At 40.3% G+C, this 24,541-nt stretch overlaps 1 protein-coding gene across 8 annotated transcripts; it reads left to right on the top strand.

Moving 5' to 3' along the window:
• Positions 1-4,873: 4,873 nt before the first annotated feature.
• Positions 4,874-24,288, top strand: LOC131227156 (uncharacterized). Of its 8 annotated transcripts, none has more exons than XM_058222883.1 (11): positions 4,875-5,772; positions 9,139-9,415; positions 9,595-9,780; positions 11,739-11,894; positions 12,238-12,702; positions 14,058-16,433; positions 18,264-18,475; positions 18,588-18,743; positions 20,041-20,272; positions 21,542-21,855; positions 21,932-22,893. In XM_058222883.1, exons 1-11 carry the CDS (start codon positions 5,018-5,020, stop codon positions 21,948-21,950), a joined length of 5,148 nt encoding a protein of 1,715 aa, XP_058078866.1. In that variant the 5' UTR covers positions 4,875-5,017; the 3' UTR covers positions 21,951-22,893. The 8 variants fall into 8 exon arrangements, with proteins under 8 accessions (XP_058078867.1, XP_058078866.1, XP_058078868.1 ...); XM_058222881.1 differs by lacking the exon at positions 21,932-22,893 and adding an exon at positions 22,909-24,288 and having other exon boundaries at positions 4,877-5,772; positions 11,742-11,894; XM_058222880.1 differs by lacking the exon at positions 21,932-22,893 and adding an exon at positions 22,909-24,288 and having other exon boundaries at positions 4,877-5,772.
• The last annotated feature ends 253 nt before the right edge of the window (positions 24,289-24,541 follow it).

The following is a 24,541-nucleotide window of genomic DNA, read 5'->3' as shown; positions in this document are numbered from 1 at the left end:
CATGATCCTCCATTTGGCAGCGTAGACAATCTGGTTGTTTTGTTTTGTGGGGTGTGGCCCACCAAACAGATGGTCCGGTTCTCATGCATGCAAGGTGATGCGTGACCCATTCCCCCTTAAACATTGCCTCAAGATTTGGGAGAGTTGAGAGATATTCTATCTATCCAAACGGACCGCACCATGGATTGGGTTGCGCATGGTCTGCCAACAATGTGGCCCACCTAGTGTGTGGATTGGCCTAATTTTTGTACCCAGCGATTTTCAACGTTAGGCCGTCCATTTTGGTGGTTGGTTTGAATTTTAGCGTGAGACTCGTTGGACGGTGACTCTGACCCTTGCATGAGTCCCTTCTCTGTCACATAAAAATGAACAGTTAAAACTGTGGTATGCATTGGACAGGGAGATTGGACGGTCAAGATATCTGGTTAGGGGTTTTGGGTGTGTTTTTTTTCTCCATTTACTATGTGGCCCACTGAGACAATCTGGATCAGCAGGTGGGCAAATCATGTTGTTTGTTGAGATGAACGTAAGCTGGATCAAGCTGTGTCTTTATCTTCTCTTGTTGTGGTTGAACCGGCATGCGATGGATGGAACGCATTGTGGTCTGCTGCCACAATACAGGCGCATGAGATCTGGACCATTCGTAAGGTCGGCCCCACATATAAAATAGACTGGTCCAATACTCAGTATAAAGTTCACGATTTTTTATTATTATTTTTTTAAAAGAGGAAATTATGCGGTAGAGGTGGGAGATTCCGGTATGTGGTAGAGCCTTATCTCCAAAACTAACAGCAACACACATGGACCGTCCATATTGTGATGTTCAATAGCTAAAAAAGGACATAATATCAAACACTCATTGACATAATCAACGGGCAAAGGAAGGTGATGGAAAGAGAAGTGTCTAATAGGTGAGGTATTGGAAAGTAAGCCGTCAGGGCCATCCACGATAAGGCCCACTGTATGGACAGCTCTGATTGGCAGAATGGTACATCAAACTGCCACGTGTACAGTGGAGATGGTTCTACCCAAAATCGGTTCTTCAGATGTCAAACACGCACAGGTGGCGCATTTTCATTAAGTCTCATCACTATTACTCGGAAATTCATGGGACGTCTGTCCTGCACGTGTCACATAAATAAAATTGGTCCCATGAATGAACTTTCTACGTGTCCGAATGTCGTCGGTCGTAGTCAGCATCAAGCTTTTAGTGGGGGTGGCTAACAGTGAAGTGTGAACTTACAATGTTGTGTACTAACAACCTAACAAAAAAAAAAAAAAAAAGCTGCCCGTCCACATCTATTGCACGTGCCATACCCTCCTCGCTTCTCTCTCCACATGTTTTGCACGTGCAATGCCCTTTATTTTAGGAATTTTTATAGATTACTACAAAATTAATTAGATATGTACATTTCAGTGCCTAATTAAATCGTTGTTTCATTGAGGTATGCTAACCTGTCCTACAAGGCCGCCCTGTCGTGAAAGTGAGAATCCCCAAAATTCACGCCCTTCCAGTGAACATCACATGGGCCATTTTATCAATTTGGAAATGATAGGGTGACTCTCCATTATTATTATTATTATTATTATTTTTATTTTTATAGTGTGGCTCACTTAATGATTTTGGATATATATGATTTTTAGGCTTCCCATCGTGTATGTTGTATGGAATAAAAAAAAGAAGGTGAATCCTGTGCATAAACAAATCACGGAACCTCCCGTGTGATGGTTGGATCAACCTAGTGTATTGAGCACTGAGTACACGCCATTCATCATTTTCTTTCTTCAATCTTTCATTTTCCACTCTTATCCAATAGTCCGGATTGTCCAAGAGATGTCAATGGATGCCCCCAAAATCATATTTTTTAAATTATCAAGGTGGCTAGGAATTGTTGGTGCTCGGTTTGCTTTATTTTACTTGCAATATATGCAGGCGTGCCAGAATTAATAAAGTAGTCTGATCCAAACCGATTAACTTTGACCCCAAACATTAAAATAAGTAGATACGTTCAGTATGAACTCAAAAATCAATCACTAGAAGCTACTGTGAGAATGCATCTTTTTAAATAATTGTGTGATATAAGATAAAAGACAAATCCAGCATATAAGTGTAGCTTTGGATTACAATTAAAAACTATAATTAATAATTATCGCTATTCTTACAATAATCTTAGATATAAGATAGATTTGTTTTGTATTACATTGCATTTGTAAATGTTTGTTGTTGGGTTTTTTACTTTGTAGATTTCTTCTATTATTTATGGAGTTCTGTTGTAGTTTATTTATTTATATGCTTCTTTCATTACTTCCAGTGGTTATAGTAGTTGAAGGGACTCTCTTTAGATCATTTTATTATTATAATTTTCTTTCGTAATTGTTCTTCTTCTGTTGGTCGGCTCTTGTATCTCTCGGCTGCCTACCATATCTTGAACTGCTTAACCGTGTTTTTTTCTCCGCTCATTAAATTTTAAATAACTCAACTGCATTACTCTGTCGACCATCTAATGATGTGTAGCATTAGATTTATGCTAGCTATAATACTGTTAAAAGTGCGTCAAGTATCATGAATATCTTTTCATCCATCTCACATTTCTCGTGTAATACCACATGTCACTTTCCTATTAGCCCTTTTTAGAATGACTAGAAATAAGGTACAAAAGGAATAACTCCACTATTGATTGAGTGCCTTTAATTTGGTGCAGTGCAATTGGGTCAACCGAAGCATGCTGTGATGCTCCCGGTCGACTGAGGTCTGTTGCTGTTGTTCGACATAGTATGTTGATATCTAGGTTAATTGAAAGTGCGACTGAAGGAATGCATAAGCTTTTAGAAAGTGTGGGTTTTGTTTCCAATATTATATGAGGGTATATAAGTACATCTCTAAGCTCGATTAGGGTTGAACAAGGATATCGTAAACTATTTCTAGTGTTTTGCAAAGGGAAAAGCTAAGGTTTATTTTTTTTATTATTATTATGTAAGTTATTCCATCTCTTGTAATTTATTGTTCATAGTGAATTGATTGTTGCTTTGTGTTATGATTTTTTCCAGTAAGGATTTTTCAAATAAGAATTTCTGTTTTCTCTATGGTTACTAATTCCTTTTCATTCTCTATTATGTGTTTGATTAGTTTTAAGGTTGCTTTTTCGTCCATCAAAGAGTTTCAATGCCTAACACCCACAAGTTTCAAATTCAGTTGCCACTTGGTTGTCAACATGTGATTTGTTAGGAGTATTTCAAAAAACACAAAGGCATGTGTTTAAATAAAAAGTAGAGACACTTTGCTTGGTGTTTTGTGTTTTAGGGCCTATTTGGATGATACCAAATAAGTAGTTTTTTTTTTTTTTTTTTTTAAAAAAAAATTTACGAAAGTTAATAAATTACTTTCTTAAATTACTTTCTTAAATAAATTAGTTTAGTTATTAAACTTCAACAAGTAGCTTTTAGAAAAAAATAACTTATTATTTTTTTAAAGTACTTTTCAGCTTTCAAAAGTAACTTATTTCCTTTATTTTCATCGGTTGCACAATCGTTTATGAAATTATTTAAGTGAATATGTTCTTTGTACCTATGAATTTCTGTTAAGTTCATGAGATTGGAAAATCATCTAAGGAATAGATAAATGATCTAGTAGGCTCCCGATCTGATGGCCCATACCGAGGTGGCGCTACATAATAGACAATCCACATCAAAGGTCCACCCCTAACGATGAATGGTCTACATCCAAGGCGAGCCTTACATGATAGGCAACCCACACCAAAGGTGAGTTCCACATGATTGACAATTAATAATGATGGGCCCACATGATGAATGATCCATGTCAATGTGGGCCCCACATGATGGACAATCCACATCAAAGGTTGGCATAATGATGAGTGACCCATATCCAAGGTGGGCCTCGCATTAAGAACGACCCACATTGGAGGTGGGCTTCACATGATGAGCAATGGATATTGAAGATGGGCACCACATGATGGACAATAACATTGATGGTGGGCTCCACATGATGGATGACTAACATCAAAGGTGGGCCCTACCTAATGAACCGTGCATATTAAAGGTTGACCCCTGATGATGAATGACCTACAACCAAAGTGGGACTTGCGTGATGGATGACTCACATCAAAGGTAGGGCCCACACAATGTGCGATCTACATCAAAGGCTGGCCCCACATTATGGACGATGGATGTAAGGGGGGTCAAACAAACTTTTAGAATAATTACTAATAATGTTGGAACCTAAATATGCTTTTCTACTTTCTTGATAATAAGCATGTTGTTTACTAAACATATTTATTTGTTAATTAAGTAGAAATCAAAATAAGCTATTTATAAAACATGTAACTTATTTAAAGCAAGTTACAATCCAAACACTCCCTTAATATATTTTTTTATCCCATATTAGATTGAATGTATGTTGAAAAGGGATTCATAAGCCTTTGCATTTTATAAACGCATATAAAATATGTTGAATTACGCTCAAGCCTGTTTGCGCGTCGAAGTGCTACTTATCATTGGGCCTTAAAAGTGGTGGTGTTGGGATTCCTATCCTTTAATTGATTAGATTCGAATATTTCCCATTTTCATTGGTTTATTAGGTTGTCCAAACGAGAATATCATTCAATTAGGTACCAGAATCTAAATAAAGGAGGTAGTATTTCATGGATATCTCTTACTTTTAATAAAAGGGCCTTTTGGTCTTTTCAACCTCTTGTCTAGAAGTTTGAAGATCTCACATGTTCCCGCAATCTTCGATTTCCCGACGTTACGACAAGCGCTCTCTCTCTCTCTGCCTTCCTTTCCAGCTTCTCCCTCCACCGTTCATCTCTCTCTCTCTCTCTCTCTCCGATTTCCCGACGTTACGACAAGCGCTCTCTCTCTCTGCCCCCCTTTCCAGCTTTTCCCTCCACCGTTCATCTCTCTCTCTCTCTCTCTCCAATACCTTCCAAGGCATTCTCCTACCCATCCCAAGCCTCTATATATAATTCTCTCTCTCTCTCTCTCTCTCTCTCTCGCCAAAATGAAATCGTCCACAGCCAATTCCTCTCATCTTCCAATCCTCCAATCCCCATTTCTCCCTCACCAAAACCTAAAATCCCTTCCTCGTACCCTCCGATTCCCCGAATTCCGCTTCCGTAATCGCCGTCGCCGACGCCTCAAAATCTCCCTCTCCTTCGACAACTTCCTCCACACCCTCATCTCCAATTTCCCACCGTCCAATCCCCTCGACCTCATCATCGGTCCCGCCCTCGGCATCGTCTCTGCCGCCTCTTACCAATTCTTCCGCCGCACCAACCGTCGCCGAGTATCCGATTCGGATTCCGACATTGGCAAGTGGATCCTTTTCACGAGCCCCACGCCGTTCAACCGCTTCGTCGTCCTCCGCTGCCCGACCATCTTGTTCGAGGACAGCGAGCTGCTGGAAGGCGTGAATGAGCGGCTCGTGAGCGAGGACCGGCATTTTGTGAATTTGAACAGTGGGAGGATACCTCCGGGCATGGCAGTGGATGGTGATGCTCTCGAGGGGGCGCTTTCTTATCAGAGAGTCTGTATCGGTACGGATGATGGAGGGGTTGTATCTTTGGATTGGCCGGCGAATTTGGATTTGTCGAAGGAGCATGGGTTGGATACGACAGTGCTGATTGTACCAGGAACGACAGAAGGGAGTATGGACAGGAATATACGGCTGTTTGTGTGCAGGGCACTGCAAAATGGGTGTTTTCCTATTGTCATGAATCCTCGGGGGTGCGCTGGTTCACCGTTGACCACTGCACGGTAAGACGGAGCATTTTTGAAAGTTGGTTTTTGCTCCATGTCATTGAATTGTTTGTGTTTTGATTCCAGCTGCCAATCATCCAGTGCTCTCAGATCACTACAAGTGAAATTGGACAGTCCAATTGGTCAATCTCAATTGTCCATTAGGTCTAGGTCACATTGCATAGGCTAGATGAATGAATTGCACACCAATCGGATGATCTAGTCCATCAATAAATTGGCATTCTGATGCAGGACAATTAACCACTTGCTTTAAAAGCTTGAACTGAGTGAGCATGGCGAATTAATCCCTTTATCTCATATCCCAGGCCCCAAATCCATGGGTTAGGTCCTTGGCCGAACCCTCCTCGTGGGGCCCAAATCCATGGGTTCCGCCCCCTCGTGGGCCCTGAATCCATGAGTTCCGCCTCACAAAAGCCACCCGCCGCACATGGCCCCGAAATCCATGGGTTCTACGGGCTGCCCACCCCGAATGTGCCCCTGCATCCTACAGGCCACCCCACTCGAGCCTGGTGTGTAAATGCCCGCGCATTATCTTCTTTTTGAAAGCCATCCGTTGTCTAAACAATAGATGGGGCGATTAGGATTGCCTGATAAAACTGGTTCTGTAGAACCATAACCACCCATGATATTCTGAAAAAGTAAATGGCTCATATTGTTGTTTGGTCCTATTTCTGTACAAACTATCTTGTCCATTTTCTACACTATTAACTAGATGGATATGTAATTTCGATATGAAATGAGCAAGTTGTACTAGGACAGGTTTGTGACTGGAACAGTAACAGCTTATTGATATCTTCACTTTTGATGGGAATGTTTTGCATTTTGGTTAGAAAAAAAAAACGATATATGATGGCAGGGCTGAGATTTGAAGTATTTAGGTTTCCTTTTGGTCAAGAGTCAATACTATATAAGATTAGAAGGACATCTCAGGAGTTGCTGAAGTCATCATCATCATCATCATCTAAGCCTTATACCAGTTAATTAGGGTCAGCTAGAAAGAGTTGCTGAAATGTTGCATGAATTTCATTCTCTACACACTGTGAAGTGGCGTTGGTCTATTTTTTGTTGTAGATTTTCTGCAATTTTGTGCTTCGGCAACTTACATCACATGTTGACACTGATACATGTTGATAGAACATCATCATCATCATCATCATCTAAGCCTTATCCCAACTATTTGGGGTCAGCTACATAAATCTGTTTCTGCCATTCCACTCTATCAAGGGCCATAACTTTAGTTAGACCATAGGTTATCAACTCTTTTCTTACTACCTCCACCCACTTCCTTTTGGGCATCCCCCCTGCCTTTTTAGAGCCTCCAACTTGTACTAATTCACTCCTTCTAACTAGTGCAGTTCTTAGTCTCCGTTGCAAACAATCAAACTATCTAAGTCTACTTTCCCCTCATCTTACTGCCTATTGGTGCTACTTCTAAGTTCACTCAAATACATTCATTTCTATTTCCATCATTGTCTTTCCACTCATTCATCTCTACATCCTCATCTCAGCTAAACTCATCCTATGAACATGTTGACAGAACACACTGGAAAAAAGGGGCACACTTAAGTGGTACATGAGCTTACATTGGCAAACACCAACTGAGAGGTTGACGGGAGAATGAATGGGCCAGGAATCAACTGCTGGGCAGATGTGGAATCTAGTTATGAGTTCACGGAGTCCAACCCGTCCCTAAGATGCATCACCTCTGAAAACCTCTAGGGCCCAAAAACACCAACCGAGAGGTTGATGGGAGTAGTGTTCGAAATATCAATATCGCAGCCTTGGGATACGGATACATGTCGGTTATCGCATGGGATATATCAGTTGTATCATGTAATGTATCGTTGTTGTTGGGAACATGGGGAAACATTGGGAAATTGGTCGAATTTTTCAATGAAACTTTAGTGATTATTAAAAAGACATTACTACACACTTATAAATCAAAACATTACAAAAAACAAGTGCATGTAATAGGTTTTCTTTGTATGAGATCGTAATCTATGCGTTGTCTAACTGAATTGATGCAAGTATATTCAAAGTCTATTAATATAATTTATAAATGAGACGTATGGAAACACAAGCAATACATTCAAAAGCAAAAGAAGAATCACTAGATCAGGTTATATGTTTGATTTTATGTTTGGACATAGATTGCAACCGATTTGCGAGAAATTGAGAAATTTTGATTTTTTTATTTCAATTTTCCACAACTCAGCCCATCTCCTCCAAATCTCGAAATCGAAGCTCCCAATCCATGATTTTTCATGCACATGAAAAATCATGGATTTGTAATAATTTGACACTGATTTAACATGATTTATAGAAAAAAAGGATCAAAAATTGAAAATGCTCAACGGATCAAACATGTGGGATATATCCTACTACTTGTGCGTTTCGTATCGCACAAGTGAGATATGAGATATATCGTGGTATATATTGGCTGATATCATCGATACTTAAAACACTAGATGGGGGAATGAATGGCTCATGAATCAACCTGTCCATAAGATGCTTCAACTCTGAAAACCTCCAGGTCCCAAAAATCAAACTAGTCCGAAAATTATGTGGGTCACATCACAAGGAACATAGTGAGAGGGAACAATCACTGTCGATTATCATGGGGGTTCCTCCATATTGTGTATATAAGGCGGTTCAGACCCTTCATCCAGTTCAGATGATTGGTCATACCAAGATTCAGGCTGTTTGCGACTCAGGTGGGCCCCTGTGGTATTCAAGGGTGGGCGTTCCTTCACAGCCCAATTCCTTTACTGTGGCTCACATTAGTTTTGGATTGGGCTGATTTTTGGGTGCTAAGGGTTTTCGGAGGTGACACATTTGATAGACGGGTTGGATGGTGAATATGCATCACGTGGGCCCCAATTTTCCTGGTATCGCCGTAAGCTTATTGTGGTAGTAGCACCATTGGAGCACGACCCTTGAAAAAAATTGCCATGTCCTTGCCATATAGGTTGAATGTAATTGATGGATGGGTAAAGGTGAAAGATACCATGGAGGTTGGTGAGCATGAAAGAGATTTTGGATTTTATGTGCATCATTAGAAATATCTTCTAATTATCCATTTAGGTGCATCAATATAGATCTCTTCTAATTGTTTCCATGAAGAAACCAAATATGGTGGAGGAAAAGGAATTGCTTATGAATACGGTTTTTCAAGATTGTCTTTAATTTCATAGATAATTTCCTCTTTTGTAACTTTTGGGCTCTTGTTTATGCTATTTTATGGTAACACAGGCTTTAGCATACAGGTGACACATTATTCTTCGATAAATGGAAGTTTTGTTAAAATATATGCAATAGTAATGATTTTTCTGGTAGCAGCTCTTAACTACTTTATTTATGTAGGTTATTTACAGCTGCTGACAGCGATGATATCTGCACAGCTATACAGTTCATCAACAGGTCAAGGCCATGGACAGCATTGACGGGTATTGGCTGGGGTTATGGTGCGAATATGCTGACTAAATACCTTGGTGAAGCGTCTGAGAGAACACCCCTCACTGCTGCTGTTTGCATAGACAATCCCTTTGACTTAGAGGAAGCCACAAGGTCATCCCCTCATCATGTTGCAATGGACCAAAAGCTCACGGGTGGATTGGTAGATATTCTACGATCTAATAAGGTTGGTGATTGTTGCAATGGATAACCATATCAAATATGAAGTTTGTGTTGTTTAAAGACTGACCTCTACGAATAAGAACGGAAAAAGCTTTATTATGATACTGAAAATTTTCAGTTTATGTTCCGTCAGCTGTTCTGAAAGGCTCAGAATACTGGCTAATTCCACTCTCATGCTTGCAGGAGCTCTTTCAGGGTAGAACAAAAGGATTTAGGGTTGAAGAGGGTTTGTCAGCCGTGTCTGTGCGTGATTTTGATAAAGCGATATCTATGATTTCTTATGGGTTTGAGGCCATCGAGGACTTCTACTTGAAATCTAGCACAAGACAATTGGTTGGCAGACTGAAGATTCCTGTTCTCTTCATACAGGCACGGATACTTTGCTCTTCATTAGACATTCTGAATACATATTATCAGCAAGTTGCATAAGCACATGTTTCTTAATACAACTAAATATTCTTTGATGAATTACTAAATTTTATAAGAGAAAGTAACTAAGCCGCATCCACAAAATCAATCTTTCATCAGCTAATTTGGTCACTTTATAGCTTAATTGTTGTATCGTAGTTCAATTGTACATGCATATCTTTACTAGGCACATAATATATTGATTTGAAATCTATATTATGGTGTGGTAGTTCAATTGTATCTGTATATCTTTTACCTGGCACATAATGTATTCTTCTAAAAATTGTATTGCAAAGTGTTTTTCGAAACCAGGCATGTCTTGTGATTTGTTCCTAATGTCAGATGTAAAGTAGGACAATTAACCACTTGCTCTAAAAGCAATTAATCACTTGCTCTAAGAGCTCAAACTGAAAGATCATGGCAAATCAATACCTTTATCTCATAGCCCAGGCCCCACATCCCATGGGTTGGGACCTCAGCTGAACTCCCCTTATGGGCCCCACTTCACATGGGTTCTGCTTCACACGAGCCGCCCGCCTCACATGGGCTGCCCACCTTGAGTGTGCCCCTACATCCCACAGGGGACCCCACTGAAGCTTAGTGTGAAAATGCCCCTGCATTAATAACCCCTGGTGAGGAGTCTCGAACACGACACCTCCTGCTTTGATACCAATTTCATGTAGGACAATTAACCACTTGCTTTAAAAGCTCGAACTGATAGAGCATATGGCGAATCAATCCCTTTATCTTATAGTCCAATCCCTACATCCTACGGGTTAAGACCTCGGACGAACCCCTCTCGTCGGCCCCGCCTCACACGAGCCACCCGCCTCACATGGGCCACCTACCCTGAGTGTGCTCCTGTATCCCACAAGCCACCCCACTCGAGCCCAGTGTGAAAATGCCCTTGCATTAAGGTCCTTGGATGATTTGCTACTGAAATTTATGACCTAACCCTGCTATCCTTTTTCCCCAACCTAATTGAAGATGCAAAGATCTTCTTTTCTAGAAATCTCATAATATGATGCAGAGTTATTCCAATGCACCTTGATTATAGTACAGTTGATTGCCGTGCTGTCTTGCTGTACTACTGAAAACATTCAAAACTAGTGGCTTTTGCCACCTTAGTCTGGATTTAGTAATTTCAAGCAAATATGGTTGCAGTAATTCATTAAACTCTTTTATGGAGCAATGAGTAGCATTTTTTGCATTACTTGATATATCTTAATACATAATAAGGGTTTTGCTGGGTTCGATTGAAGGCTTATTTCGATTGAGGTATGCTGAAGAGGGGGGCAGTCTGGGCAAGTCGAGATGGAAAGCTGCATTGCTTGCTGTGCTGTGGACCATCTGGATTGAAAGGAACAGTTGTTGCTTTTGGAACATGGAGGGTTCGGCTTTGGGGTTCTCAATTGGGTTTTATTTTTTTGTTTATGAGGGACTGGGTGCCATAATTGTGGGTTTTGGGTTGTGGGTTTGGGGTTTGAGGCTAGCTGTTCTGGTCCCTCCTCTGTTTCTAGTTTTAGTTTTTTCTGTTTCTGTTTGTGGTTGTTTCTCCTGGCTTGTTTTCTCTTTTGCCGTTGTTCTGTTTTGCTCTTTTCCTTTTGGCCTCTGGGCTTAATACAATTCATCATCCTTAAAAAAAAAATCTTAATACGGAATAAGGTGCTTAAAACAACTATATATAATTTTGAATGAAAAACTTACTATTATGAGGGCCTTGGCATGCATTGTGTGTGCATGCGGGTGCGCGCGCGTGTGGGCGCACATGTTTGTTATTCCTTCTGAATGATAACTGCAATTTGCTAAAATAGCATTGTATATTCCTCATTACTTTTACTTGTTATTATTGCCTTGCTACTTTAGCAGAGCAACGATGGAATAGCACACTGATATCTATTGTTGTCTTGCTACTTTAGCAGAGTGACGATGGAACAGTACCACTGATCTCTATTCCACGCAGCTCAATATCAGAAAATCCATTTACAAGTCTGCTTTTATGTTCTTGTTTGCCTGCAAGCACTACTTCAAGGAAGAGGTCTGCCATCCCATGGTGCCAACATCTTGCCATTGAGGTAATTTGTTATTTTTTACTGTACTCTTCTGATCTTCACTGTTCCATTGTTTTCTGTGTCTGGATTCACGCCTCTATTAATTGATTTATGCTGCACATCACTAATGGACATATATTTTGAAAGGAATTTATAGTGTTCATGCCAGGTACTTTGGCTGTGCCTTCTTATTAAATTTTATAGCTTGCAATTTCATTGCTGCTGCTGTATTCAATGGTGAATTGATGGAATTTGTTGTCTTTGTTTTTCTTGAGTGTTTGACATGCACATTGGACAACATTTCTGTGGTGATACGACATATGTTTCATTCCCAGATTTCTGATGTGCATGCTTGCGGATCCTGCAGTGGCTTTCAGCAGTGGAGCTTGCTCTTTTGAAGGGCCGCCATCCTCTTCTTAAAGATGTGGACATCACCATCAATCCGTCAAAAGGTTTAGCTTTGGTTGAAGGCAGAGCACTGGATGGTTCGAACCGTCCTTTGAATAATACTCAGTTGGAAGATTTAGATGCATTTGGTGCCAATCAGATCAATGGTATGCTTGGAGGAAGATATGATGAGGTTCAAAATGGAGTCGATGGCCATTTTAAATCAAGAAAAGATGTACAAGGCAACCTAGAAGGCTTAGAACCACAGAAAGAGAAAAGCACTGATGAATTGCAGCAGACGAGCTCAGATAATTCTGGCTTAGTCGAAGGAGGAGATAGTCCATCAGACAGTGAAAGAAGCCAATCGATGCAGACAGCAGAAGTTGTTATGAATATGCTTGATGTAACTGCTCCTGGTGCACTTGGAGAGGAACAAAAGAGGAAGGTAGTGCTTGATGATTTCAAATTCTTGCAATGATTTGATATGGTGTTTGCCTTATCGTACCATATATTCAACATGTACGAGTAAAATTTGTTGCCATTCAAAAAAAAAGAAAAAAGGTTTAGCTTGTTTGAATAGGTCTACTTGTATGTGAAAAGGTCACACCTATGGTGGTCAATGAACTTCTCCAAAAAAAGGGAAAAAGAAAAGAAAAGAGCCAGGCTGGCCCGTTGGGCTCGCCCACTATAGCCTGGGCTCAAAGTGAATTTTAGGCCTGTGCGTTGGGCTCTGGTCTGTTTTTTCAGGCTCAACAAATAAATGGGCCTGGCCCATGCACAGATTTACCAACATTTGCTATTATTTAAGGCCTGCCCCATCCCAAATCACGGTCCCTTTATGGCTTCCCTGGGCTAGTCATGGGCCTAATTTTTAGGTCTGCTGGTCAGGCCTGTGCCCCAAAATCATGGGCTCACTGGGGCTGACCTTGGCCCTGCCTATTGACAACCCCAGTCACAATGAAGGATTTCTCTATCGACATGCATGGGGTGTATATTTGGTCTAATCTTCAGTTGCAATGAGCTTCAATTTATAGTAGCTGTGATGGACGGTTTCTTTGCTAGTGTGTTATTATTTATACTTGTTTCTAAGATTGAGCAGTGCAGGTCTAAATATGTTAAGCACCGCAGGTCTAAAAATGAAGTTGTGCTTAGTGGGTTCATTTGACATTGCATGCTCTAGACAAACTGTTTGGAAATTCCCGTGGGTAACATGCAATGATTGGGAAAAGTGCAGGCTGGGGCCTGACCATGTTGGCATGTAATTTGCGTTGGTATGCATGAGTCGATGGTTCCCTCCTATTCTGTGCAGTCAACTACTTGAGCATGACTTTTATGTACGTGGGTGCTTATGCTCAGTGGTTTGCCTGGCAACTGCCTCTTGATGATCCTCATTTGCTGGCTTTCCCTTTACTTGATGCATGTAATAGTTTCAGTAGGGGTGTGGACTAGGTGGGATTGTGTCGGCAAGTCAGTGGTGTCAAACTGAGCCATTGCTGTCACCGGTTCCATGAGCCCAGGTGAAAGACAGTGGTTTTTTTTTTTTCCTGGTAGCAGCCTAGTATAAAACTTTTGTCCATCTACTGTTTAAAAACCAAGATGACAATGATCATAGCGATGATGATGGTGATGATGATGATGTATATTCCACAATTTCAGAAGTTTGAATCGTCTATACTTATCTTTCAAAAAAAAAAAAAAGAAGCCCTATGCTTACTGATTTCTGAGTTCATTTGATTGCCATGGAACAAGGGGAAACGTTTGTGAAAGACTTGATGAATTTTCTTTGTTTTTCTTCTCCAGGTTTTGATTGCCATGGAACAAGGGGAAACGTTTGTGAAAGCCTTGCAAGGAGCTGTGCCCGAAGACGTTCGTGGAAAGCTTACAGCTGCTGTATCTGACATTGCGCGGACTCAAGGAGCGAACCTAAATCTTGGACTTTCGAGAATTAATTGGATTCCTAATGTGAAGAGGGACACTGGTGAGAGAAAGTCTTCACATGGAGAAATCTCTCAGGATAGCAAGGCAGTGTCACAAGATGGTTTGGACGACCTTAGTTCTGGTGATAAATTTTCCAATGACGCTGGTAACAATCAATCTGGTTCTGAAGAATCTACTACAGGATCAGGATCAGAGCTTCAGCCTTTGCAAAAGTCACAAAAATCTGGTGATTTAGGTCCTCAACAGGAGAGTAGTTACATGGGCCAAACAAATACTTCAGGAGGGAAGGATTCTGATGATGCAGTGGAGAGCTACGGAGGAAGTCAATTTTCTCAAGATAAGTCTGTCCAAGCTTCAGGGTCTGTTGAAAGTATGCCAGAAGGAGTGAAGCCTAACCATCAAAATGAGACTGAGAAAGTGAGTGGCATTGAGAACGTTGGTGAGCAGCAAAGGGTGAATCAAAGCCATAGTGTAGCAGACACGCATGATGCGGATGATCGTACATTGACAAAGGAGGTCACTAATATTCCAAAGAATGAAGATGAAGGAGAGTCTACTACTGGCCCTAGCAAGCCGTCTTCTTCTGTTGATCCTGAGGCATCATCTCCTTCTATTTCGGCCTCTCCAGGGCCCTCGCCGATGGAAAAAGAAGGGAATGATATTCAGAATAATGAAGACAAAAATGTGCAGGCAATGAAGCAAAGCTCCTTGACCAAAGCTGAAGAACCATCTCCACCGCCTTCGGCATCATCCACTCCCCCACCAATCAATGTTTCTCAAGCATTAGATGCCTTAACGGGGTTTGATGACTCCACCCAAATGGCAGTTAATAGTGTGTTTGGAGTTATAGAAAATATGATTGACCAGTTAGAGAAGGGAAAGGACCAAGATAGTCTTGGAAAACAAATTAAAAATGAGGACGAGGAATCTGATATTTCATCAGATGAACCACTTGTCATGAATAAAAATGAGTCTGAAGAAAAAGAAGCTAGCAAGAACGTATCATCTGTACAATCTGATGTGATGCGATCGAATGATTTTCTTGGAAGTACCTGCATTGAGGAATGCCCAGAGTTACATCAGGATGCTGGAAATAAATTGGGTGATTCAAAGCCCACTCAAAATGATGATCCATCATTTATGAACAGCATTGGTAGGTCTCAACAAAATATAGGTGCTGATCATTTAGATTTAGAGGAAAAGAGTAGAAGGCAGGATGTGATGAATCTTGCATCATTTATGAAGGATTCAAACAAGATTAGACATGTACATAGTTTTCCACTACATATAACTATACACCCTTACAGAGATTCACTTTACAATGAATACCTCCGTAAATGTATTCGTTCAATGATGCCAAATACAAAACCATTAGATTTAGATTCAACACATGATCTTTTGCTTGAATACTTTCCAGAAGATGGCCAATGGAAACTCTTGGATCAACTCGAAAGCACTGCAGAATTCACACATCATGCAGAAGCCTGTGAGGGCACTAATGGAAAGGGACAACCGTTACAAGTTGGTGATGAGGAGAGAATTATAGAACCATCTTATGTAATATTAGATAATGAACTTGAACGACAGAAGACTGAAGAATATGAGACCACAGATAATTCTGATAGAAAAGCTGAATCAGGTGCAGCTAACATAGAGGGGTTGATGTACTTAGTTAAGGGTATTGTACTTCGTGCTCTGAAGGTTGAAGTTGGGCGCAGGCTAGGGATGCTTGATATGGAAACGGTGGAGTCAAATATTGCATATGATATGGAACGTGTTGCAGATGCGGTGGCCATGGCAGTGATATGTAACAAGGAGTTGGACTGCCCAATTGCAATGAAGCTTGGTACGCTTCAGGGGGAGCATATTATTAGTGCCATATCATTATCTTATCAAGAATCCAGCCATTTGAGGAAAGTTGTGCCGGTTGGTGTGGTTGTAGGTTCTAGCTTAGCAGCTCTTAGGAAACACTTTCATGTTACGGCGCTTCATGGTGCCAAGATTGAATCCATCCAAGATCAAGATAGAAATGTGGGGAGTAAATCTTATGGTGAAGAAACTGAGGTCGAAAATGATCATCATGGATTTGTTGGCAAGAAGGTTCAATATCCGGATGTGGATAGCTCACCAAGCAGAGGAATGAGGCAACCTGAGACAACAATTTTGAAGAATGATAAAGTCATGGTTGGGGCTGTTACAGCTGCCCTGGGTGCATCTGCTTTACTGGCACACCATACGGTAATAATCAAATCCATCCAGAAGCTTGTAGTATGGTTGCATTTGGTCATCTCAGAAATGAATCTATTACAGTTGTGAAATCTTATTCTTGCAAGCATGCTCTCACTGAAGACTGGCACTAAAATTTAGCTCTGTTGTTATGTTTCCTTAGTTTTGCTTCTCTAATATTCAATATGCTATGCACCTGTCTTCTTGATCCTTCTAGTGGAACATTCCCATAAGAAGAACATCTTTCTGTACTGTTTTTTGCTTCTTCTGCTTTTATTTATTATTATTATTATTTTATGAACATTTGATATCAGATGTGCATGAAAAGTTTCTGTGCCCTTATGTAGTGCAAGTTAAAAGAATATCAGCTCCTGCATTCAGTCCTTTTTGTAGCTTCTTTTTCTAGGACGTTCCATTTCTTTAGAATTTTGTTGCCCCTTATCTTTGAGATGTATGCGACCCATTGCCCGGAGTATCCCTGATATTATCGAAATATCTCCGATAGTATCCCTATCTCCAGCTCAGCGATACCGATAATATTGGCAATGTATTGCTAAGTATCACCAATATTTTTGACTGTAAATTCCAGGTGTCACTTGTATCGCCAGTGTATTCGCGATGTTTCAATAATATCGCCAATGTATCAATATCACTAAAAATATGTTTATTAAAAAGCTTTTCATTTCAAATTTTTATGGGTGAATGGTTGTATGTAGTGTTCAAATTGTCGATGATAATATCGATCATATAATGATTTATCGTTATCGCAACATGGGTGATGTCGAGGCCACAGTCTTTCGTTTTCTTTCCAGTTACTATTTCTTGACGAAATATCGTGTTGTTGATATTCTGAAATCTTGATGGATATTTAGATGGAAGGTTGGATGGATAGATGGGTTGGATGGGATGGTTGGACTAGTTTCTTACAATGACACATGCTTTTAGGCCCCCATTAAATGGAAACTTATTATGTATGCATGCTTTTTATTTATTTATTTAAATTCTTAAATATGCAAATATGTGCATTTTAGTATTTCCTGAAGTTTCACTGAAAAAAAATCCATTGTTTCCCCCCCATGATTTCCCACATTTCCGGTTATCGACGATATTATCAACGATATCAATATTGTTTCCGTATCCCTGGCCAGCAAAACTTGTAGCGATACCAATACTTCAAACACTGTTGCAACCGGACAAGTGAGCTCAATGTTTACTTGCTGAGGCCAGTGAATCCTGGTTGTATCATCATTCACATTTCTAAGTTGCTTTGGGAGGAGGGTATGGAGGAAATCTATGGAAGTATTTTTTTTGAGCCTGGGGAAAGATGTAAAAAGCTGAGTATTTTGAACTGCCCTCCGCTGTGTTCTTCAGGTTGTTCTTTCATTGATATAATCTTCATGTGGACCACAACCATCAGTTTACTTTTTTCTTTTTCATTGATAAACCTTTTGTAGTAACACAGTTTTCTACCACTAAAGCAAATGACATTTTTTTAATTTTTAATTTTTTTTACACAGCTGTCCAATTTACATACTGTGGTCATAGCTCCAAATCGTCTCAATAAACCTGGGTTATATTTGAGTCAGTGCTACCATGTTAGTTGACTAAAACATCATGGCTATCTGCTAATGCGTGCATGTTATGTGTGCTGTGTTCATTGTCTGCTGCTCTGGTTTGAATTGACAGAGAAAAGAACTTCATACTACCATTGTACTGCCCAATTCCCATCTGGTGCTATCAACTAGAAAAGAGAAGTACATCTAGTGATGATAACACTGACTATTTCCTAATACATGGTGGATCTGCCTTTTGCTCATGCTCCATTTCTTTTGTCAAACACAGAGCAAAGACCTTGACAAATACAATGGAACTACTGAGGTTCCATCTGGTGCTATCAATGTCAAAAGAGAACTGCAAAAGGAGGTTGACAAGCTCGAGGAGCGAATGCAGGAAAGGAACCAGAATAACATTGTAACTAGCCTTGCTGAGAAAGCCATGTCTGTTGCTGCTCCAGTTGTACCTACCAGGAGTGATGGGGAGGTGGATCTGGAAAGGTCAGGATTCTGTGATCCTTTCTGCTTGGATCACCTGTTTCGTTTTCTTCTTCTTCTTGCAATATTATTTTTCACTATGAAAAGTTGCATATAATTTTTCTTGCATAAGCAGGCTGGTTGCTATGCTCTCGGACTTGGGACAGAAGGGTGGAATCTTGAGACTGGTTGGCAAAATGGCTTTACTTTGGGGTGGTATACGTGGTGCTTTGAGTTTGGTTGAAAGGCTCATCTCGTTCTTGCATATTGCTGAGCGTCCTTTGTTTCAGAGGTATTTGTTAACTCGTTATTTCTATGTCCATCTTTTTGTGCTGTTCCCTAGAAACTCGTGGCCCTTTTAAATCTATTTTCTTAAGTTTGTTTTAGGGGTGTGCCACCATTGCTTTCACTTGAACCCTCCTTATACATGCATGAGTTGCAAGATCCTTCTGAAAATTGTGCCACTGTCACTCCCACTTTGAAATGCACTTCGGACTCGCACTCCTGCTCCTGCTTCCTAGCTGTTTTATACTCGCTAAATTTTAAACAGATATTTCCCCACTCCTGCACCCGAATTTATTGCCGCTTTGCTTCATGTTTTGTGCAACTATATGCATGACCGGGGCAAATTGTAGTTCTGCATGTCAAACATGTTGCATGCTTTTGGTCCCTGTTCCAAATTCCAACTCAAGTGTCTGATGTTGTAGATCTGCAGGTATCCGGGATGCTTTGACCTGATTTAAACGGGCCTGGATACTAAAATCAGACCCATTTAGTAATTGGTAAGATTCGGGTCAACTGTTTTAGTCTTTTAGATCCATTTGAAAATTGGGTCAGGAACATAATTGGTTACCCAGTTAGTATTTAATATTAATACATATTAGATTAATACGATTAGTAGCATACTAGTATCTCTCAGCCATTGTTCTTTTTCCTCTCATTGGGGGGGAGGGTGGGGTCTCGGGCAAAGGGACCATCAGCAGGCAAATATGGCATCTTTGTCTCCTACCTGGGTTATGGTGTATATGGTTTGAAAGAAATAACCGTTGTTTCAGGCATTGGAAGGAGCCTTTTTCAGAAGTTTTCTATAGGGCAAAATTGCATGTTCTGGAATGAGCAAATGCTTCTAATGTCCTCGGAATAGATCAGACCAGTTCCCTGTTTTGTGGTTCGAGTTGTAATTATTTCTTGTTTTTATTTTTCTTTGTATTCTTTGGCCTTTGGCCTTTCTCAATAAAATTTTTATTGTTAAAAAAAGAAGCATACTAGTATCTCTCTCTTTATCTAATAAATATATTTATTCTCTCCCTCTCACTTCTATAAATATATTGACATCTTTCTCTCTCCTGAAGGGTTTGGGTCAAGTACCTCAAATATGGTACCTGGAGCAGAACCCGAACCCGTCAGGGGTTCAGATATGGCTACACCAGTACCCAACCCTAACTTGTCCCATTGACAGCCCTATCCTATTTGTCCGTCTTTGCTTGCAACCTCTTATGCATGTTCATGCTCATTTACATGTTTGCACATGGTCTTTCTTCTTGAATCTTGAAGGCTGCTGACTTTCATCTTTACCCTTTTCTCCAAAGGATTCTTGGGTTTGTCTTCATGGTGCTGGTGCTATGGTCACCGGTAGTTGTTCCATTTCTCCCAACACTTGTGCAGAACTGGGTGGCACAGAGTTCCACTGGAATTGCAGGATATGCTTGCATAATAGGCCTCTATACTGCCGTTACAGTACTTATTATGTTATGGGGCAAAAGAATTCGAGGATATGAAAATCCACTGGAACAATATGGACTGGGTCTAACATCATCAAAGGTATGGATATTATGCATGTCATGCCATATAATAAACATGATGTAGCAAATGGAAATTTCAATTGTAACCAAGTTATGGATGCTTTTGGTTTATTTTATACTGTTATTGATGGCCTTACTTCCTATCTGTGTTTATCTTGAACCTTTGACTGTAAAATGCTTATTCAATAAGCGTCATATTATTTTTGGCTGAGATACACAATATTGACATGCAACTGACTCTAATATCATCAAGATTTGGGAATAGACACAAGCTATCATTGCATGGAACACAATTGGTACTGTCTGAAGCTGAAAGTCAGAATTAGTTTTATTTTTTTATTTTTTTTTATTTTAGGTATAGTGCCAAATCTCAAAGTCAGATACAATGGAGCTAAGCGGATGGTGAAGCTATTTGGAAATTCTTATCTGTTTTGACAAATGCCAAACAAAAGTATTTGTTGGATGGCTTGTGCACTCTTCAGTATATCTGATTTATTTATTTGTTTATTATTATGTTATGACATTGACCTTGTCTGAGTTCCTTCAATTTCTTACAACTGCCAATTGATACCAAAGATGTTGGGAGCCATTCTTATAACAAAGAGCATCCTAGCTCAATCAAGTCTTGTGTGAAAAACTACCTGAATTTATCTATGCCAATAACAAAGAACATATGTTGGAAACTGAGTCATGATACCTTTCTTAAAATGATGAAAATTCAATCAATAATTTCTTGGATCATATTCTGTGACAATATTAATATTTACCAACAGGGAATTGGAATCTACACCCACCCCGATTGATTCGTGTACACCCATTTTCCAATTTTGAAATTGAATAGTACAAGATTGTACTTTCTCAACTCCCAAAATGGGTGCTGGTAAATAAGAAGGGTAGGGTCTAAAGAGTGGCTCCCTTATCAAAAGATGGACTTTCCGATCATTTTCTTTTAACTGAATGAAGTTTAAGACAATCATAATTGAACTTTGGAAGCAAGGCACCGCTGTTACTGTTACTATACAGGCTGTTACAGCCTTTTTTTTTTGGAAAAAACCTATTTTGGCACTGTAACAGATTGTTATGGGGCTTTTACAGCCATTACGGGGCCGTTAAGGGTCATTTTTATTTTTTATTTATTTTTATTTTTATAAAAAAATTTCTAGAAAGGCTGTTACAATCCTGTAATGCATAACGATTCTGCTATTACCATTACGTAATGGCCATTACGACACAGTTTTGGAATACCTTATTTGGAAGGACTAAACTAAGATTGGGCTCTTTCTTGCAGCTTAATGATCTTCTCAAGGGTTTGATGGGAGGCATCATACTTGTCTTATCCATACATTTGGTGAATGCAGCACTTGGCTGTGCATACCCTGTGTGGTCTTCAGGGATCCCTTCATCTAGAGCAGGGACTATCACGTGGCTCAAAGGATTTGGAGGAATGCTACTAGTGGCTGCTCGTGGAATCGTGCCAGCAGTTGGCGTTTCCATCGTTGAAGAATTGCTGTTCAGGTCATGGTTGCCTGAAGAAATAGCTGTGGACCTTGGGTATCACCGTGCGATTATAATTTCTGGGCTCTCATTTTCTCTGCTTCAGAGGTACTTCTTGTACACCTTGTCTTCTTCCATTTTTTGCTGATGTAGCAATCTATATTAAAGAAGTCTCATTTCATAGGTACAATAGAATCTGTTAGGCTGTCCCCGGCATCTGTCAATGGTTCTTGAGAGGGAAGCCCTTCCCTCATCAATGTTTACAAGCTGCTTCCGTGCTGGTTCAACACATGACAGCCATAAATGAGCTGGACTCGGGCTTCGGCCAGGCCCCATTAGAAAATGCTATTGAATTCGGGCTTTTGGATGTGTAGGGACCTGCTGATGAGTCTCTCATGTGAATAGGGAGGCAATGCGGAGGTAGACTTCCTTGCCAAAAATGGGGCTGTTAGGGGCTTCCCTTATTGTGGTATATAAGTTGTAGGAATTGTAGCTGGTTGTCATTTGGGCCATAGGTTCTTGTATTGGTTTCTTTTGCTTTTGTTTTTGTTCGTTGTTGGTTGTTCTCTTGCCCTCGTTCTTTGTTTCTTTCTTCTAATAAAATTCATGTTATCATAAAAAAGGTAGGAGGAACAACTTGCTCTGGTGCTGCAGGAGAGATGATCACTTTGATGAAATGGACAATGGGCTAGTGATTTTATTTTAAAATGAACTGATAACACGTGGTTTCTATCAGTATTCATTAAATTCAATATAGTTTATAAACCCATTGTTTTGGTCCAATGAAAATGAATTTTCTTCTCTCTTCTTTTCTTTCTTTCTTAATTTTTTTCCCAGCTGAGTTCCAAATCTTGAGTATTGAGATTGAACATGGCTCCTTAGTATACATCACCATGTTCAGTATAAGCTTCCAGCTGCCTCTAGAACTTGTTCATAGCTATATGTTGATACCATGTTCTTGTCATGGCTATACGTGCCCAAACACTGCCATAGATCATCTTTTAAATATATCATAGTGGTAACTGCTATGGTCTGCTATGGCCAATGTTACAGTGACTTGTAATGTTGTTCAAATCTCCATTTCCAAGCCAATCAGCAGTTTTATGAACAGTAACATATGTAAAGTTAGAAATTCCAACCCTGACATTCGACTGATTGCAGGTCCCTGTCTGCCGCACCGGGCTTATGGTTGTTGTCTTTAGCTCTGACCGGGGCTAAACAAAGAGGTGGTGGTAATCTCTCGGTTCCAATTGGAATGCGTGCAGGGACAATGATTGCAAACTTCATCCTACAAACGGGCAGCTTCTTGAGGTACCGGTCCAATGCACCTTTCTGGGTTACTGGCATCCATCCATGGCAACCATTTGGTGGAGTTGTTGGTTTGACCTTTTGCATTACGTTGGCCATACTACTTTATCCGCGGCAATCTCCTCAAAGGAAGTAAATTTCGGGGCTCATCAAAGGCAATGCCTGGTTCTGGTAAATCGATCCCTTCTTTCGATTGATTTGTGCAAGAACAAATCTTTCGGTGCACCAAAGTGGAATGGAATCCTGCATCGGTACTGGTTGAAAAGGTGTGCCATTCAAGTGTTTCAGATGTGGGGATGCAGGTTTTAGTTAGTATGCAGCTCAGCGGTCTTCCTTCTGGGGTCAGTTGGATGGTGTTTTGGGTCTCTACCTTGCGGTTATTGCTTCGTTCCCAATTGGAGAATGAAAAGGAATGTGTACTTCTATTGCGGCTCAAGCATTTGGCCTCAAGCCAAGTGATGGTGTTGAAAATTCACATGAAATGCGTTGATTTCAGTGTATAGTGTCAAAGTTCAGATGCTGTTAAGTGCATACTTGGACGCGGATTGCCTGCAATTGGGGACTAATGTAAAAGCGCCATGTGCGCTGTTTGATGTGGGTCCTACGGTGAAAAGCAAAGACTCTTGTGTGAAATGGAACATTTTTGCGTTTTTCACAATCGGCCTGCATTTGACATACGCACATGGTGCTTTTTCATTGGGCCACGTCCTTACTTGCAGGCAATCCATGGCCTACATGATTTTTACATGAGAGATTTGAAATTCTCCAGTAATGATCGTCTGGTCTGGTATTTTCAATGAGGCAAACATTTACTTATGCCAGGTTATGTTGAGCCTTTATTTAGAGCCTGGCATGGGGAAGGTGGGGGTTCCTTGGGTACCCACAGATGGATGATTGTGCTGTTGGCATTTCTTTGGTCAGTTTGGTTCGAAAGAAATAACCGGACCTGTAGAAATGAGAAGCATCCAGCCTTGAGAGTTCTTAGACGGCCTTTCTTTGTATTTCTGAGTGGGTTTCTTTGAGAACCGTGTAGTGGTTTGGGGTTGTTTTTTCTTCTTCTTTGTAGGGCTGGCCTTGTGTCTTTAGTGGGTTGGGTACAGGGTGGGGTTTGTATAATTTTTTCTTTTCTGTCTGCAGCCTTGATAAAGTTTTTTTCATCTCTCTAGATAAATTTCTTGAGAGGAACTGTAATATAGAGGATTAAAAAGGGTGCTTGTTTGTTTGTTTAATTAATTAATTAATTATTTATTCTTAAATTTAAAATTTAATTTATACAGACACCGGTACTCATATGGGCACTCAAACCCATGATCTGAGTGTTGAAACATATTGAGTCTACCATCGAGCCATGGAATCGGACCTGATTTGTGGGGTGCTTGGCTAGAGTTATGCACAGATGTACACTTGTACTTGGATTCTCAGTTCGTACAAGTTGGGTCCCATCTTAAAGCAATCTGTTCCATGGTCGTGTTGGGCCAACACCTTA

Source organism: Magnolia sinica, chromosome 15, assembly GCF_029962835.1.
Source record: "Magnolia sinica isolate HGM2019 chromosome 15, MsV1, whole genome shotgun sequence".
Lineage (NCBI taxonomy): Eukaryota > Viridiplantae > Streptophyta > Magnoliopsida > Magnoliales > Magnoliaceae > Magnolia > Magnolia sinica.
This window is presented reverse-complemented; position numbering and strand designations above follow the sequence as displayed.

Bases quoted from the DNA above. Each gene is read 5' to 3' on its own strand.
- LOC131227156 (XM_058222880.1), top strand. From the start codon at position 5,018: ATGAAATCGTCCACAGCCAATTCCTCTCATCTTCCAATCCTCCAATCC. The intron at 9,416-9,594 runs GTTGGTGATTGT...TCATGCTTGCAG, and splicing joins ATATTCTACGATCTAATAAG to GAGCTCTTTCAGGGTAGAAC. The intron at 20,273-21,541 runs GTATGGATATTA...TCTTTCTTGCAG, and splicing joins TGGGTCTAACATCATCAAAG to CTTAATGATCTTCTCAAGGG.